The 19,475-nt window shown below is 39.5% G+C and overlaps 1 protein-coding gene across 1 annotated transcript; it reads right to left on the reverse strand.

Moving 5' to 3' along the window:
• Positions 1–7,636: 7,636 nt before the first annotated feature.
• LOC136843318 (DDRGK domain-containing protein 1-like) lies at positions 7,637–13,584 on the reverse strand. Its single transcript, XM_067111590.1, has 3 exons — positions 13,576–13,584; positions 10,157–10,403; positions 7,637–7,878 (listed from the first exon to the last, which is right to left on the reverse strand). Exons 1-3 carry the CDS (start codon positions 13,582–13,584, stop codon positions 7,637–7,639), a joined length of 498 nt encoding a protein of 165 aa, XP_066967691.1.
• Between the last annotated feature and the right edge of the window lie 5,891 nt (positions 13,585–19,475).

The raw sequence follows: 19,475 nt of genomic DNA on the forward strand, positions 1-19,475 counted from the left end.
ATATGGTACTTTCCGTCTGTTATGCGCTCCATCTCTATATGGAACTTTATCTGTCTTTCAGATTTTATATAATCTTTAAAAGTGTTGCTCATACATGCATTTTATATTAAGTTTTTACTATAGTTTTATCATGCATCTTTGCATTAGTTATATGTCAATTTGAAACGTTACACACACACACACACACACACACACACACACATATATATATACATATATATATATATATATATATATATATATATATATATATATATATATATATATATATATATATATATATATATATATATATATATATATATATGTGTGTGTGTGTGTGTATATATATATATATATATATATATATATATATATATATATATATATATATATATATATATATATATATATATATATATATACTATTATATATATATATATACTATTTTATAGTATATATATATATATATATATATATATATATATATATATATATATATATATATATGTATGTGTGTGTGTGTGTGTGTGTGCATTACCTACCCAGATTGGGATTCGATTTCCGTTCATGAAAGACTGATTTAACGGACTCAGACATCAATGAGGACACTTTCTGGTACAAAGAAACATAGAACAATTGCAGTAACACCAGGTTTTAAGAAAAACAAGCAATAATAATACAAAAGTTCAGACAGATCTTCAGTTAATGGAAAGATGCTGGGAGATTCCGTCAGCCTACTACAATTTCTCATCATAAATCTTTTGAATTCTTATATAATTTCTCAAGTTACAAAACGATAGATGATGGGCAAATGGAGTAAAGTGAAAGATCACGATGTTATGTTTATATATATATATATATATATATATATATATATATATATATATATATATATATATATATATATATATATATATATATATATATATATATTATAAAAGTAGTAAAAATATATGAATTTATAACGAAAAGTAGTAAAAAATAGTCCCAATTCCCAATGCACCCACCCGGATTGGGATTCTGTCCATGAATGACTAATTTAACCGATTCAGACATCAATGAGGAAATTTTCTGGGACACAGAAACCTAGAACAGTTGTGATAACACCGGTTTCAAGAAAAACAAGAAATAATAATACAAATGTTCAGATGCATCTTCAGTTGATGAAAAGATGTTGGGGAGAATCCGTCAGCCTACTACATTTTTTCATCATAAATCTTTTGAATTCTTATATGATTTCTCAACTTTAGAAAAACAGATAATGGGAGAATGGAGTAAAGTGAAAGATCCCAATGTAATGTTTGTATAAATGCCAAGACGTATTTTCACTAGGTATATTTGTTCAGTAGAAAGTGTAACTGAATGTTCCTTATGTTCTTATTCCCAATCAAGCGACATGCTAGAACTTTTTTCTCACAGAAATTTTAAATCTCAAAAATTTTATTATATATATGGAAAATATATATATATATATATATATATATATATATATATATATATATATATATATATATATATATATATATATATATATATATAATGTTTCCTAGTGCAGGTAGATTTTAAGTCTCAAAATTCATTACTTTACTTTACAGTGACCTTGTAAGATAAGCAGGAGCATATAAAACAGAAAACAAAGGGAGTTATACAGGAGCCTAGGGCTCTTACTCAAAAGGGAAAATGCATGAAACACGTGGGTACAAAAATAGGTATATTTACATAACAGACAAGTTCAAGGGAAAATGAATTAAATGAAAGATAAAATGCTGCTGTAGTTGAAAGTCCTCCAAGGCAGGGGAAGGAAAAGCTTGGGAGTGCCAGGAACACGAGCCTAGGAGAATTCCGCTACTATCATCCTTCTAAAACAATATGGAACACAGGTTACGGTCTAATGCAGGAATTGGAAAAATGCTTTCTACTCAAGGGTGCGTTGAAGGTGCCAAGGACAACCTCGAGGCTTGACAAGTGACTTGAATAAGGGGGCAGTGAACATGTGGGCTGGGATTAAACCAAGAAATTCAGGGGAAAGCAAAGACACTTTGCTAATGAACTCACAAGGGCGAAAGTAACATGACTATGCAATCTTTCAGGGCACTTGACCGTCCTACAGGAGTGTCCAGCACTGATGTTGAGGCAGGGCTTCGTTCCAATCCTTCCCAAGGGGTGTCAGCTATGGTCCACGTGGTTTGGAGACAAATGCCGCCCACCAAAGGCGTGCTCATGTGACGTAGATCGGTGGAGTGGTGGAGGGGCGCCCTTGAGATGTTAAAGGGCTGTAGCAGTGGAGTTCCACTCGAGCCATGGTCGCACTTCACCATTTAACAATGATACTGGCCACGTGGTTGGTAGACAAAGCAAGGTCCACATGGCGGCAAGGGGGGGTGAAGGACACGTCTTAACATGTGGCCTCCTCCATCTAGGTCTGAGCTGTGTGTGAGGCTGACCTGAGCGCGTTGGTGCCTTTTATGGCTTCTGCCCGGCTGTAGGGGGGCGATGGCCTAACCCAGGTCACTGGTCCTGTACCAAGCCAGAGCTCCAAACGAGTTACTGCTCTGAGTGTGTCTTTAATACCCTTTGGAATGTCTGGTTCTCAACCCTTCACAGTCTCACTCCCCATAAAGTACCCTGAGACAGGTCAAAATAGTCAGGAGCCTGTCTATCGCTTCAATTGATTTTACAAAGGCAGAACAGAGGAGACTGTTTTATTAGCTTATTTTGGCTATACCTTTCTAGCTCACCCTGCAAGATGACATACGCACCTTCAATCAGGTGTGAATGTCGACAAAAGCAAAAATAAGCAAAGAAAATTGCTCGACAGTACTCTAAGTTCTGCTTTGCTACAACTGCTAGCTTACTTTACTTGCAAAACTGTGCTGCAATACTGATGAATGACATACTAATACATTGTTGGTTTCAACTAACATCCTCTTTTCAATTCCTTGTAATGATGGTATGAGTTACATACTCTTAACTCAAGGGGTAGTAAATATTGATAAGCGTAATGCTGAGTTACCAGTTCAAAGTATCGCCAACTTGACAGTTGACAGTTCATAACGGGAGCTTGACAGCTGGGAGCAAGCGAGGCAAAAGATTATTCGCTGCAGGTTTTAATTCACTAAGTTTAAACAACACTAAATTTTATACTTCTACAGCCCACAACTCGGGAGAAGGCTATAAATATATATTTGCTCAATATATGAATGGGAAAACAAACAAATGAAAGGGGAGTGGACAAGAATAGATTTCCCAGCAGAAAAAAAAAAAAAAAAAGAATAAAAAAATGAAAGAAAATAAACAGAGTGGCACACTGGAGGGAATTCTTCCTTTACTTCATTTGAACCAACAAACAAAAAGGAGAGAGACAGGGGTGGGAGGATGAAGTTCCAACATTACCAAAGGCAAGGAGACGTGTTCCCGCTTTCTGGTTAGCAGGCCATGCCCCTTGAATTACAAAAGTGGCACTGACTGTTCTCAGCCCTGGGGTGAAGGGCCGGCGCAAGTATGGCCCCAGAGGCCTCATTCGCTATGAGTTCGGGATAGAATATCCACAATTGTGTTGTCGGTGCCTTTGATGTGCTCGACTCTCCAGTTATAACCTTAGAGATCGAGGCACCATTGCATTAGTCATTTGTTCTGGTTACAGAAGGTTGTGAGGTACCTCAAGGGGTTATGGTTGGTGTATACTGTCAGCGTGAACTTGTGATGGGCATGATGTGATTCAAAATGTTTCATAACCAGAACCATTCCCAGCAGTTCTTTCTCTATGGTACTGTGACAGGTTTCTGCTGGCTTCAATTTTCTTGCATAGTAGGCGACTGGGTGCCTGACACCGTCCTTCTCTTGGAACACTGCTGCTCCAATTTCAACGTTGCTGGCATCAATGACAAAACAAAAAGGCCACTCGTAGTCAGGGGTGTGGAGTGACCAAGATGGCCTTGAGGTGATCATATGCACCTGAAGGGCACTTTCCCATGGAAGAGGTTGGCGATGGGTGCAGCAGCATCGGCAAAGTTCGGGATGAACCGCCAAAACTATTGCACCATGCTGATGAATCGTTGGGCATCCTTCTTCGTGCGGGGGTAGGCCATATCCTGGATGGCCTGGATATTGGCCCCCTTGGGCGCCAAATGCCCATTTCCCACTTGGTGACCCAGGTAAGTGATCTTCCTGACCCTGAACTGGCACTTCTTGAGATTTATCACTAAGTTAGCCTTACCCAGAGCTGTCAAAATCTTATGCAGGGTAGCTATATGTTTCTTCCCAAGTATGGGCATAAGTGACGATGTCATCAAGGTATACGATGCAGTTTGGAATACCCGCTAGGATCTTATACATGAGCCTCTGGAAGCAGCTGAGGCCATTCTTTAGGCCAAAAGGCATGACCAGGTAGTGGTAGTGTCCACTGGGTGTGATGAAGGCTGTCCGAGGGCACAACTCCTCCGACGGGGGGACTTGCCAATGCCCCTTCTCCATATCTATCTTACTCAGACAGGAGCACTGCCTAGACTATCCAAGCAAGCCTCAATCCGGGAAATAGGATAGGGCTTTTCCATGGCTTCATTTAGCTTCCTAAAATCAACACACAGTCGATCTCCTCCGCCTTCTTTGGGGACTAGAACCACCGGAGAGGCCCAAGGGCTGTAGCTCTGCTTGATGAGGCCAAGGTCGAGTTGGAGCTTGACCTGGTCCTCGATTCGCAAGCCTTCTCTGGGTTAACCCAGTAATATCCCTGGGCAATAGGTCTTTCCCCTCTCTAATGTTTATTGAGTGTTGCAGGACATCCATGCACCCCCAAGGATCCCAGCACAACCTGAGAGTGGCGATGTAATAGCTTCCGGACATCCCCCTGGTGGGTAGGCTTCAGACCTGGTGTGATGAGGTCCAAGTTTTGCATGACTTCGGAATTGGTTGTAGGGTCCCGAAGAGCTGGAGTGCCTTCCTGGGGCGGTTCTTCACTCCGAGGGTGGAACGGTTTTAATAAATTTATGTGGATCCACTTGGCTCTCCTCTTCCAGCAGGCCACTAAGTGATTGAGGGCCCAGCGCCTCCCAAGATCTCGTGAGACCCCATGAAATGTGTCTCCAGGGGCCTGGTGGTGCCAGTCTGGAGGACCAGGACTTGGTCCCCCAGCTCGAAGGAGCTGGAATGGGCCGTTATTTCAAACTTCATCTTGACCCGTTCCTGCGTGGCCTCCTCAGAGGCTTGGGCGACTGCCCAGGCTGCCTGGAGGTTTCTTTGAATTTGGGGTAGTTCTTTAGCCCAACCCACCTGGGCGGGGTCTGCCCAGGGGTCGTAGAGGATGTTTAGGGGGCCCTGGTGGAGTGAGCATATAAGACCTCAACCGGGCTATAGCCCATGGTTTCTGAAGTGGCGTGGCGAGCAGCAAATAGGGTGTAGGGGAGGTTTTCTTCCCAAGTTCCTCCTCCTTCGGGCTCCAACTTCCTGAGGGTCGTTGACAAGGACTGGTGGACCTTTCAATGAAGTCTTGGCTCTTGGGATGATATGCAGTGGACGTGAAATGTTTGATACTGTGGCTGGCCATGCTGTCCCGGAACTCCTTCGAAGTAAAATGCCATCTCTGGTCCGATTGAATTGTGGTGGGGAACCCGCAGCTGCAGAAGAACTGCACAAGGGCCTTGACAGCATTCTTAGAGCTCTCGCTGCATACCAGGATTGCCTCGGGATATCTCGTGAACCGATCAATGATCATGAGACAATGCATATCCCCGGACTTGCTCCTGATTCGCCCTTGAGGTGTGAAGTAATCTACCACGATGTCCTAAAAAGGGGACGCCAGCCGAAAGGGATGTTTCGGAGGGGAACTTTAGGGACCACCTCATTTGGGTTCCCCACCACCTGGCAGGTAGGGCATGAGGCTATGAATTTCTTAACATCGTTCCGGAGGCCAGGCCAGCAGAACTTGTTCTCTAAAGCTCGGGTGGTCCTCGTTACGCCAAAGTGCCCACTTATGCTACCATGGGCAAGACTGAGCACCTCCTGATGGAGGGCAAGAGGGACCATCACGAGCTTGTTCCTGACATGGACTGATTCATGTGGGCCCCTTGTGATCTTGTAAAGGATGTTCTCATCCAGTAGGTGCACCTCTTGGACGAGGTCCTCTATGAAGTCCTCATTCGTGACGGCCTCCTGGTGGAGGCACTGTAGGGCAACATCCTCTTTCTGGGCCTCTATCAGCCATTCCCTGCTGAGGGAAGGCTGGGACACAGTGGCCCCAGTGATGAGGTGGGTAGTAGACAGCGTTGGGGCCTTTCCCTGCTCTGGAGTTGTGGGCAGCTCTTGTAGCCATGGAAGTGATCCCAAGGACAGGCCTGAGGGAGCAGGTGCTCTTCATCCCCCTTCATAGGCCTTGAGAGGAGCAATTGGCTTGGGGGGTCGGGTTCCAGGCACCTTAACGGGTACCAGAGGGTCCCTCCACTAGACCAGGTCTTGACCCAGAAGGAGGGGCTTTCCCTTCGTGAGGGACTCCGCTACTCGAAGAGGGGCTCTCTCTCCCAGGAGGAGTCACTAGTAGTGACCTTCAGGCGGACGGATTGGAAGATCTTTCTTGTCCCCATTAATCCAGAGAATCATCATCCTCTCCCCTTCTTGGATGACAGGTCCAGGGGGACTTGGGCGTGGACTATCAGACTCACCTCTGACCCGGTGTCAATAATGTTATCAAGTTTCTTGGGGGGACTGGACCCGTCCAGAGGCGCGACCCTGATGGAGTCAAACCCAATCCACCCAGCGGGTCGTTCAGGGCATGCCACAGGGCCAACAGTCTTAGGTCTGGCACCGAATCTAGGGCACCCTTTGTAAGAGGCAGAGAAGTGTCCTGATTGTCCACAATCCCACTAGATGGGTGGGCAGAAACCCAGGCGGGGACCAGCTCTTGCCACAGGAGGCGGTCGACTGGCAGGCGCAGGCAGAGGGGACAGCCCACGCAGTCGGGGGTGCAAGGGCATGGGGGCCTTGTCTGGCATTGGCTCAAGGAGTGCCCCTTCTTGCAATATCTGCACACCAGGGGCTTCGGAAATGGCTCACTCTTGGGTTGAGGGGCTCCTGAAAGGCATGATGAGGGTGGATGAACCTTCTTCTTCAGGGAGCTCTCTTGGGGTGATGGGTATCCCAAAAATCAGCTAATCTACAGCAATCTGCTAAGGTCGGGGGCTCCTCATCTATGTGCGTGGCGAGGGCCAGAGGGGCGTAGAGCAGGGAGTGCTCCATCTTCATCTGTTCAATGGCCTCGTTGAGGGTCGCAACCCCCACAGACTCAAACCACTTGGCATGGGTGCACTCAGACTGGTAGGCCCAGTCTGCCCAGGTCTGGTTTACTTCCTTGACTTGCCCTCACCAGCGCCTCCTCCAGCGTTTGGGGGTGATTTCATATGCCTTGGAGATAGACTGGCGGACGACGTCCCAATTTTCTTGCTCCTCCGGTGGGAGAGCTTTGTAAGCAATGATGGCCTTCCCTCCAAGGAACTTGCCCAACACCAGGGAGAGTTTGGCGGCGCTCAGGGGGCAGGCCTTTAGGACTGTCTCAGCGGTGTCGAACCATACCTCAGGCTCAGCCTCTGTCCATTTTGGCATGCTGGCGGGTGCCTGGCTGAAAGCACTCATCCCCTGGGTGGTGGGTGGGGGCAAAGGGCCACGTCATTGCAGCAGCTCGAGTTCATGGGCGCGCTGCTTGCCCTTCTCTTCCCTTTCCATGGCCTCTCTTCTCTCTTGAGCAAGTCTTTCGGCCTCCTCTTCTTTTCTCTCTGCTTCTTCTCTCTTCTCCTGAGCAAGTCTCTCTGCTTCTTCTCTTTTCTCCTGAGCAAGTCGTTCTGCCTCCTTTTCTTTTCTCTCTGCTTCTCTTTTCTCCTGAGCAAGTCTCTCTGCTTCTTCTCTTTTCTCTTGAGCAAGTCAATCTGCCTCCCTTTCTTTTCTGGCTTCTCTCTGCTTCCTCTTTCTTTCTATCTCATCCATCCTCTCCTTTACCCATTCTTTTAGCTCCCTCCTGAAAGGCCTAGTTCCTTCCCAGAGGTCATGAAGAATTTGAAATCTTCGAGTTCTTGCCGGTATTTTGGGGACGGACAAGAATTAGCAAATTTAATATTTTAGATTGGTCTCCCAGGTATACTAAATGCACCCAAATTTTAACAGAGCGCTGATTGGGACTTTATAGTATGAAGGGTTTTTTAATTTTAAACTAAGGTCTCTGGCCCTGACCAAACAAAGGGGCATTCTGCGTGGGCGGGCTGATTGGAGTTTGGAATTAAAGGATGTATGAATGGTCTCCCAACTGACGACCACAAAAGGGATTAGGAATTGATTGGGGACCCAAGATTGACAGAATGATTGGGGACAAGAATTAAAATGATTGGTCTCCCAAAGGTACCGACAAAAATGGGCTGATTAATGGAGAGAGATTGGAATATTTTCACAGTTACCAACAAAGATTTTGATTGGGGACAAGAATTTGATTGGTCTCCCAAAATAGTACAACAAAAAGAGTTGATTGGGGACAAAGATTGAGAATGATTGAGCCTCCATAAAATAGTTCTCACACAGACGATGTCTGATTAGTGAAGCACAAGACAACAAAAAAAAGAGTAATTAAGTGGGTGGTTATAATGTCAGACCCCCAATAATACAAGTACGGAACAATTTTGCGGAACGAGCCAAGGGAAAACAAAGTGAAATTAAACAAACAAATTCTCACATCTCACTAGTCTACATGGGGCTAGGAGAAGGTCGAGCGAGTACGTTGCCCTCACTATCTGTTATTTTTAGGCTGCTGGGGCCAGCTTTCAGCAACAAAATGAATGAACGAGGCAGTGGTAAACAGACAAGAAAGAATTCGGGAACTCATTCAGTTCTACACTGTGCCTAACACGAAATATAATTTTGCCCTATTGCTATATGACAGAGGAGATAATGAGTCAGCAATGCAAGTCTGACTTTTCCAAAGACGTGTTCGCAGTCAATTTTCGTGCCTACTTCTGTTTTAAAGGAGGAATACCCGCACTATTCCTTTGAATGGGTTAAAACCTAAATAACCTATTTGAATGGCATGCAAGCCACAGGCAAAGGCTTTCAAAAGCTAAAGTTCGGTGATGCTGTCTCTCTCGTTTCCTTATGGTATGCGCCCTAATATACCAAAAAAAAAAAAAACCCTAGGTTTAGTCATGTTTGCTAAAATTTTCCTATGATAAATAAACAGTTTACTTAATCAGAATTTCCTGGGTCTGTTGCACTGGCTTTTCAAAGGTTCATAATCGGTCTCGTATCCAGCTTAGCTGAGCTAATTGCTGATTTTACAGATTGCAACACAAAGCAACAAAGGGAAGCGGGGGCGGGGGGAATGCAATCGTTACGAGAATCACTGGTCAGGTCACTATTTTCATATGCTTCCTGGTGCAGGTAGATTTTAAGACTCAAAATTCATTACTTTTCTCTACAGTGACCTAGTAAGGTAACCAGGGGCATATAAAACAGAAAACAAAAGGAGTTATTCAGGAGCCTAGGGCTCTTACTCAAAGGGAAAATGCGTGGAACACGTGGGTACAAAAATAGGTATATTTACATAACAGACAAGTTCAAGGGAAAATGAATTAAATGAAAGTTAAAATGCTCCTGCAGTTCAAAGTCCTCCAAGCCAGGGTGGAGGAAAAGCTTGGGAGTGCCAGGAACACGAGCCTAGGAGAATTCTGCTACTATAGTCCTTCTGAAACAATATGAAACACAGGCTATGGTCTAATGCAGGAATTGGAAAAATGCTTTCTACTCAAGGGTGCACTGAAGGTGCCAAGGACAACCTCGAGGCTTGACTAGTGACTTGAATATGGGGGCAGTGAGCACGTGGGCTGGGATTGAACCAAGAAATTCAGGGGAAAGCAAAGACACTGGCCCAAAAATCTAATGAACGCACAAGGGCGAAAGTAATGTGACTACGCAATCTTTCAGGGCACTTTACCGTCCTACAGGAGTGTCCAGCACTGATGTTGAGGCGGGGCTTTGTTCCAATCCTTCCCAAGGGGCGTCAGCTATGGTCCACGTGGTTTGGAGACAAAGGACACCCACCAAAGGCGTGCTCATGGGACGTAGATCAGTGGAGTGGTGGAGGGGTGCCCTTGAGATGATGTAGGGCTGAAGTAGTGGAGTTCTGCTCGCGCTATGGTCGCACTTCACCGTTTAACAATGATACTGGCCACGTGGTTGAGAGACAAAGCAAGGGGCGGCGGTCAATGGGTGGGGGTGGTTGTGGGAGGAGACGTCTTAACATGTGGCCTCCTCCATCTAGGTCTGAGCTGCGTGTGAGGCTGACCTGAGCGCGTTTGGGGCCTTTTATGGCTTCTGCCCAGGCGTAGGGGCGGGCGATGGCCTGACCCAGGTCGCTGGTCCTGTACCAAGCCAGAGCGCCAAACAAGTTACTGCCCTAGGTGAAGATTATCTTTTGAATGTGCCTTTAATACCCTCTGGAACGTCCGGTTCTTAACCCTTCACAGTCTCACTCCCCATAAACTACCCTGAGACAGGTCAAAATAGACAGGTGCCTGTCTATCACTTTGATTGATTTTACAAAGGCAGAATGGGAGAGACTGTTTTATTATATATTATTTTGGGTATATATATATATATATATATATATATATATATATATATATATATATATATATATATATATATATATATATATATATATATATATATATATATATATTATATACTTCAAGGCTCCATTTTTTACAATTAAACACAGGAATGAATGTAGTTACTGCAGTAGAATTTCAGCAAATCTTGAAATGAACTGATAAAGTTATGCTGGTTATTTGCATTTTTTTACCATTTTAGTTATGACACTGAAATATATCAAAATAAGAGTAACTATTTAAATTAATTTGATATAGATCTTGCATTGTTTCACTGAAATATTTTTTGGTTGCTAACTTTCTATACAACTGGTATTTGTCTCTGAATGTGAAATTCGTTGCATGAGTAACATCTAGTATGAACATTGTTCACGGAATTGGTGCATTAAATGAATACCTCAACGGCTATTTTGAGTAACTGAATTTAACCGCAATTACTTATTGCAATAGAAAGCAGTTAATGTTTGAATTCAGGTTAAATTCGACCATATACTGGAAATCTCTTACCCAATTCTGCATATTAATAAATATTTCCTGTTTGTTTCACATCGTGACGTTTTGCAACCACAAGACTTGTATTACTGTTTAGAGAAAGGAATGCCTGAAGTTTTATATTCCAATTTATCGAAATGAAGCCGCAGCGTTTGTTTACAGACTTTGCCAGCCTATTTTCATGAGCCAAGTTTTACCAACTATTTAAGTAATTTGCGAGGATTAAGTTGTATTTCGTTCCTCCTGTTTTCCCTTACAAAATATTAAGTTTAAAAAACCGTTCTCACGGGAGGGTTAATTATGAAATAATAATACCTCTCCCAAAACCACTGAAAATGAAAGCAATTTTGGAGGAGAAATTGTATTACCATTTCATTTGGGACATTTGGCTGGTAAAGGAAAGAATAAATATACATTGTACTTTACAACAGCTTCACCCTGCTCCAACTTTAGCATGGATCACATACGATATATATCCATCTATTTTCCTAGACCTGATGCACATCCTAAGTACAAAATAATAAAAATTTTCAGTACAATAATATTTTCAGTATTTTATAACTCAAAACTGAAAACCATAACATAACTTTGCTCTTAAGCCTGAAAATTACTGTCATAAACGATTCACATTTTCCCCAGCATCGCATATAACTGACCTTCGAACAAGATGAAAAGAGACTGTAAAAGAGAGAGAACAGAATAAACTAATTTTGTGTATTGTGTGTTGTGTGTGTCTGCAAATGTAAACCCACAAATATCGTTTAATATTCAGGATAGCCAAGTAGTCAAAGTTGACATTTTATTGTTACTTTTTCACCAAAGGCTCATGTTTCAATCCAGGCCGGGGCAGAATCACTTATAAATGACGTTTCCTTTCGGTGCAAGTTATTTCCTATATACACTGAATATGAAATTCAACGATAAATGTTGTTTCATATTTATGAATATAAAACGTTCTCGCCTGTAGAAGTGGCAAAAATTCACATATAAAAACAAACAAACAAACACACGGACACACGCGCGCGCGCACACACACACATTATATATATATAGGCTATATATATATATTTATTATATATATATATATATATATATATATATATATATATATATATATATATGTATGTATGTATATATACACATATATACATATACATTATATATATATATATGTATGTATACATATATTAAATATATATATATATATATATATATATATATATATATATATATATATATATATATATATATATATATATATATATATATATATATATATATATATATATACATATACATTATATATATATATATATATATATATATATATATATATATATATATATATATATATATATATATGTATGTATGTATGTATACATGTACATTAATATATATATATATATATATATATATATATATATATATATATATATATATATATATATATATATATATATATATACATATACATTATATATATATATGTGTATGTATATATATACATTAAATATATATATATATATATATATATATATATATATATATATATATATAAAAATTTTTTCTAAGTGGCTGAGGGCAAAGAATCCCTGACCTTTTAAAACAGAATTCCGTAAAATGAATCTGACCTTTCCATGTACAGTTTATCAGCAAGTTCACGGTGAATCATTATCAATCGAGAAGTTCATCCACGGCTTAGTTGTCGTGGGAGTTTTGGTTTGATTTCACGGGAATAATTGCCTGCGACCTTTAGTAATTTACCTTCCTATTTCATATCCTCTTTACATACAGTGATATGAAAAATGACTCAAGCAGTTTCTTCCATGAACTACTCTGCAGTCATGAAGCAACACTGAATAAAACCGATATGCTGATGTGGAAGCGTGATCATTACGGAAAGAGAAGAAAAAGTAATAATGAGAGGTCACTGCATGCTGATCAGGATCATGAAACCTTCAAAGCTACGACAGAAATCAAGGACGACTGGAAATCAGATTAAAATCTGATTTCCCTGCATGAGAGAGATAGTGCAGTTTAGTGACGAGTGAAATTCACCTACTGCAAAGCATTGGTGTGCTATTCATCAGATGTGCATATTCATACACAAACACACACATTATATATATATATATATATATATATATATATATATATATATATATATATATATATATATATATATATATATATATATATACATATGATCATGAAGCTACAAATATCGCTTAATATCAAATCACGCTACCTTCGGGAATATCCCCGATGGGGAATTATCACCGAAGGGAATTTATAAGTGATAAATGGACGGGCACTTTCTCGATCCCACGACACAGACGCGCATCCAGCGAATCCAGTCGACGCTAACCACTGAGCTCTCAAGAGAGGTATAAGTTAACGCCGAGTCTGGTGTACTATATTTACCCGTCGAGAGCGGGAAATTGTACTTAGCCTATATTAACCTACCTTGACCATGATAGTTCATTGGTACGTTTAGGTACACGCAGCTCTTTTTATGACATTTTTTATCACACCGTGATTTATATACGATCATGAAGCTATAAATATCGCTTAATATCAAATCCATGCTACATCGGGAATATCCTCGATGGGGAATTATCACCGAAGGGGGAATTTATAAGTGATAAATGGACGGGCACTGCCGAGTCTCGATCCCACGACACACAGACGCGCATCCAGCGAATCCAGTCGACGCTAACCACTGAGCTATCAAGAGAGGTATAAGTTAACGCCGAGTCTGGTGTACTATATTTGTCGAGAGCGGGAAATTGTACTTAGCCTCGGCATTAACCCACCTCGACCATGATAGTTCATTGGTACGTTGGAACACGCAGCTCTTTTATGACATTTTATCACACCGTGATTTATATACGATCATGAAGCTACAAATATCGCTTAATATCAAATCCACGCTACCTCGGGAATATCCCCGATGGGGAATTATCACCGAATATTTATAAGTGATAAATGGACGGGCACTGCCGAGTCTGATCCCACGACACACAGATTTTATCCAGCGAATCCAGTCGACGCTAACCACTGAGCTATCAAGAGGGGTATAAGTTAACGCCGAGTCTGGTGTACTATATTTACCCGTCGAGAGCGGGGAAATTGTACTAGCCTCGGCATTAACCCAATTTAGACCATGATAGTTCATTGGTACGTTTGGAACACGCAGCTTCTTTTTATGACATTTTTTTATCACACCGTGATTTATATACGATCATGAAGCTACAAATATCGCTTAATATCAAATCCACGCTACCTGGAATATCCCCAAAAATTATCACCGAAGGGGAATTTATAAGTGATAAATGGACAGGCACTGCCGAGTCTCGATCCCACGACACACAGACGCGCATCCAGCGAATCCAGTCGACGCTTGACCACTGAGCTATCAAGAGGGATAAGTTAACGCCGAGTCTGGTGTACTATATTTACCCGTCGAGAGCGGGAAATTGTACTTTAGCCTCGGCATTAACCCACCTCGACCATGATAGTTCATTGGTACGTTTGGAACACGCAGCTCTTTTTATAACATTTTATCACACCGTGATTTATATACGATCATGAAGCTACAAATATCGCTTAATATCAAATCCACGCTACCTCGGGAATATCCCCGATGGGGAATTATCACCGAAGGGGAATTTATAAGTGATAAATGGACGGGCACTGCCGAGTCTCGATCCCACGACACACAGACGCGCATCCAGCGAATCCAGTCGACGCTAACCACTGGGCTATCAAGAGAGGTATAAGTTAACGCCGAGTCTGGTGTACTATATTTACCCGTCGAGAGCGGGAAATTGTACTTAGCCTCGGCATTAACCCACCTCGACCATGATAGTTCATTGGCACGCCTGGAACACGCAGCTCTTTTATGACATTTTTTATCACACCGTATTTTATATACGATCATGAAGCTAAAAATATCGCTTAATATCAAATCCACGCTAATGGGAATATCCCCGATGGGGAATTATCACCGAAGGGGAATTTATAAGTATGATAAATGGACGGGCACTGCCGAGTCTCGATCCCACGACACACAGACGCGCATCCAGCGAATCCAGTCGACGCTAACCACTGAGCTATCAAGAGAGTATAAGTTAACGCCGAGTCTGGTGTACTATATTTACCCGTCGAGAGCGGGAAATTGTACTTAGCCTCGGCATTAACCCACCTCGACCATGATAGTTCATTGGTACGTTTGGAACACGCAGCTCTTTTTATGACATTTTTTATCACACCGTGATTTATATACGATCATGAAGCTACAAACATCGCTTTCATATGAAATCCACGCCACCGTAATATCCCTGATGGGGAATTATCACCGAAGGGGAATTTATAAGTGATAAATGGACGGGCACCGTCGAGTCTCGATCCCACGACACAGACGCGCATCCAGCGAATCCAGTCGACGCTAACCACTGAGCTATCAAGAGGTATAACGTTAACGCCGAGTCTGGTGTACTATATTTACCCGTCGAGAGCGGGGAAATTGTACTTAGCCTCGGCATTAACCCACCTCGACCATGATAGTTCATTGGTACGTTTGGAACACGCAGCTCTTTTTATGACATTTTTTATCACACCGTGATTTATATACGATCATGAAGCTACAAATATCGCTTAATATCAACCACGCTACCTCGGGAATATCCCCGATGGGGAATTATCACCGAAGGGGAATTTATAAGTGATAAATGGACGGGCACTGCCGAGTCTCGATCCCACGACACACAGACGCGCATCCAGCGAATCCAGTCGACGCTAACCACTGAGCTATCAAGAGGGGTATAAAACTAACGCCGAGTCTGGTGTACTATATTCCTGAGGTAGCGTGGATTTGATATTAAGCGATATTTGTAGCTTCATGATCGTATATAAATAATATTTATATATATGTATAGATATACATATACATATATATATATATATATTATTGTGTGTGTGTATAGTATAATATATATATATATATATATATATATATATATATATATATATATATATACATATATACACACACACACACACACACACACACACACACACACACACACACACACACATATATATATATATATATATATATATATATATATATATATATATATATATATATGTATATGTATATATATACAGTATATACATATACACGTGCACGTGTTTTAGTGTTTTAAGAGGGGGAGACCTACAGGAGACTTTGGCAGTATGTATATTGCATTTTTTCAGGGCCCCGTTTTAAGTACAGAGGAAGACTCTTATTAGGTACAGAGGGCTAACATAATGGATCTAAAGCAAGTACTAATGTGATAAGCAGAGTTACCGTACTGAAATGGCCTTCCCATTTTTCATCACCCATATGTATCTCGTTCTATAAATAATTATTTATTTACAACTGCCAAGCCAATGTCTGGGCATATCAGTGACAGATACTAGTATGTCAGAAAGGAGGCAAAAAAAAAAAAAAAAAAAACTCTGTCCTTTCATAAACTGCCTGGGCGAAAATGTATATTTTCTTATCTGTACACACAACTTGAACCTTCCAGTGTTGATCCAGACTCGATAAAGATAAATGACTTTCCGAACAATTTGGAGCGAAGGAAAAAAACTAAAAAAAAAAATCATATACAAGTAAAAAATGCGCCGAAGTTTCTTCGGCGCTATTGAGTTTTCTGCACAACGTATAATCAAGACCACCGAAAATAGATCTGTCTTTCGGTGGCCTCGGTATAATGCTGTATGAGCTGGGCCCATGAAACTTTAACCACGGCACGGTGGTGGCCTGTCTATATTGCTGCCAGACGCACGACAGAGTTCTGCAATTTGGTATGTTTGATGATTGGGGTGGTGGATGATCTACATACCAATTTGCAGCCCTCTAGCCTCAGTAGTTTTAAAGATCTGAGGGCGGACAGAAAAAGTGCGGAAGGACAGACAAATAGCCATCTCAACAATTTTCTTTTACAGAAAACCAAAAAGTCGAAAGGGATTACAGACGCATGAAAACACAGTTAATTCGACCATACTAACGAAATTTACTGAAAATTTAAATATTTCTTATGCAAAACATCATACAGGTAAAAGGTTAGAGTCAAAATGATCCCTCGTATATTTCACGGCTCAACTTTATGAGGACGTACGCCTTCAGTGAAGACTGATTATTTGATTTGCACAAAGACTTATTAGATATTGAATTATAGATGAAAATTTATAATCAATGGCCGAAAAACCGAATATCTTTGTTTAGTTCAGGTTGAATACATAAATTATCTTGATTGCTGAATGAGCAAATGAGTTAACACACACACACACATTATATATATATATATATATATATATATATATATATGTGTGTGTGTGTGTGTGTGTGTGTGTGTATATGTATATATATATATATATATATATATATATATATATATATATATATATATATATATATATATATATATATATATATATATATATATATATGTATACATATATATATATATATATATATATATATATATATATATATATATATATATATATATCTGAAACTCTCGTTCCTCATTTATACCTTTCTATGACATTTTCCTAGCAGCACTGGGGTAAACGTTTCCATAAACCTACTGTCAGCGACAATGCTTTCCCTGTTTTAGGCTACCAATAAAAATAACGAGTGATTTTCATTATTTCTGTCTCGTGAAATTGAAATGAATTAATTTTTTATGGTTTCGGGGATTTCCTTCCATTGACGAGATGAATGAAGGACCCTCCTGCTCGCAACATTGGATTACTTTGTTCATCAGCAAATGTAAACAACCATTTAGATCTCTTTATTGAATCATCGTTTTTATAATTTTACAGTAAACGTTTACTGCGTCTAGGCATTGGAAATTATTTGAAGGATGGTTATCTTACGCATACACGCACGCACATGCTCACACGCACATACAAACACCGATGCTGAGGTAAACAACATAACTGAAATACAGAACGTAGTGTTATATATATATATATATATATATATATATATATATATATATATATATATATATATATATATATATATATATAAAATATATATAATATATATATATATATATATATATATATATATATATATATATATATATATATATATATATATATATATATATATATATATATATATATATATATATATATATATATATATATATATATATATATATATATATATATATATATATATATATATAATCACATGAAGTTCTACAAATGTCACTTAATATCAAATTCACGCTACCTCGGAGGTATCCTGATAGGGAATTATCATTGAAGGGGAATTTATATGATAAATGGATTGGTACTGCCGGTCGCGATCCCACGACACTGAACTTATCCAGCAACTCCAGTCGACGTTCTACCACTGAGCTCAGTGGTACTCCTGAGGTAGCGTGAATTTGTTATTAGGCGACATTTGTAGCTTCATGATTGTATATAAATCACGGTGTGATAAAAAACTTCACATATATATCGAGTATATATATATATATATATATATATATATATATATATATATATATATATATATATATATATGTATATATATATATATGTATATATATGTATATATATATATATATATATATATATATATATATGTATGTATGTATATATATATATATATATGTATGTATATATGTATGTATATATATATGTATATATATATATGTATATATATATGTATATATATATATGTATATATATATATGTATATATATATATATATATATATATATATATATATATATATATATATATATATATACATAAATATATATATATATATATATATATATATATATATATATATATATATATATATACATATATATATATATATATATATATATATATATATATATATATATATATATATATATATATATATATATAAAAATGGCTTATTGGTCATAGTCACTGTCGTTTCGTTGTTTCCCAATCAGTCGGCAGGTCGACTCCCATTGGTGATGAAGCACTTAGCACATACAATTTTCCTTAATTTTAAGTAATTTTGAAAGTATAGCGAATGAGATATCAATCGGGCTTCATATTTGTGAATATAAAAAGTGCCCCGGTGCATGATATCACTAGCCTTAATTAAGTAATAAAAGGAAGAAATGGAACAAAATGTATTGACATGTCAGGTTACACTCCAAGACTTTTTAAGAAAGCTGTTATATGGTAGCTGAAATTTGCAATGAACAAATTTACAAACGCACAAGCACACAGGCAAAACTGAGGACAGGATAAGACATCCACGAGCATGTGACAAAGGGTAAGCTTGTAGCTAAAAAATCTTATTC

Source organism: Macrobrachium rosenbergii, chromosome 2, assembly GCF_040412425.1.
Source record: "Macrobrachium rosenbergii isolate ZJJX-2024 chromosome 2, ASM4041242v1, whole genome shotgun sequence".
NCBI lineage: Eukaryota > Metazoa > Arthropoda > Malacostraca > Decapoda > Palaemonidae > Macrobrachium > Macrobrachium rosenbergii.

Bases quoted from the DNA above. Each gene is read 5' to 3' on its own strand.
- LOC136843318 (XM_067111590.1), bottom strand. The intron at 7,879-10,156 runs GTGAAGTGCGAC...GACTTGCTCAAG, and splicing joins GCCAGTATCATTGTTAAACG to AGAAAAGAGAAGAAGCAGAG.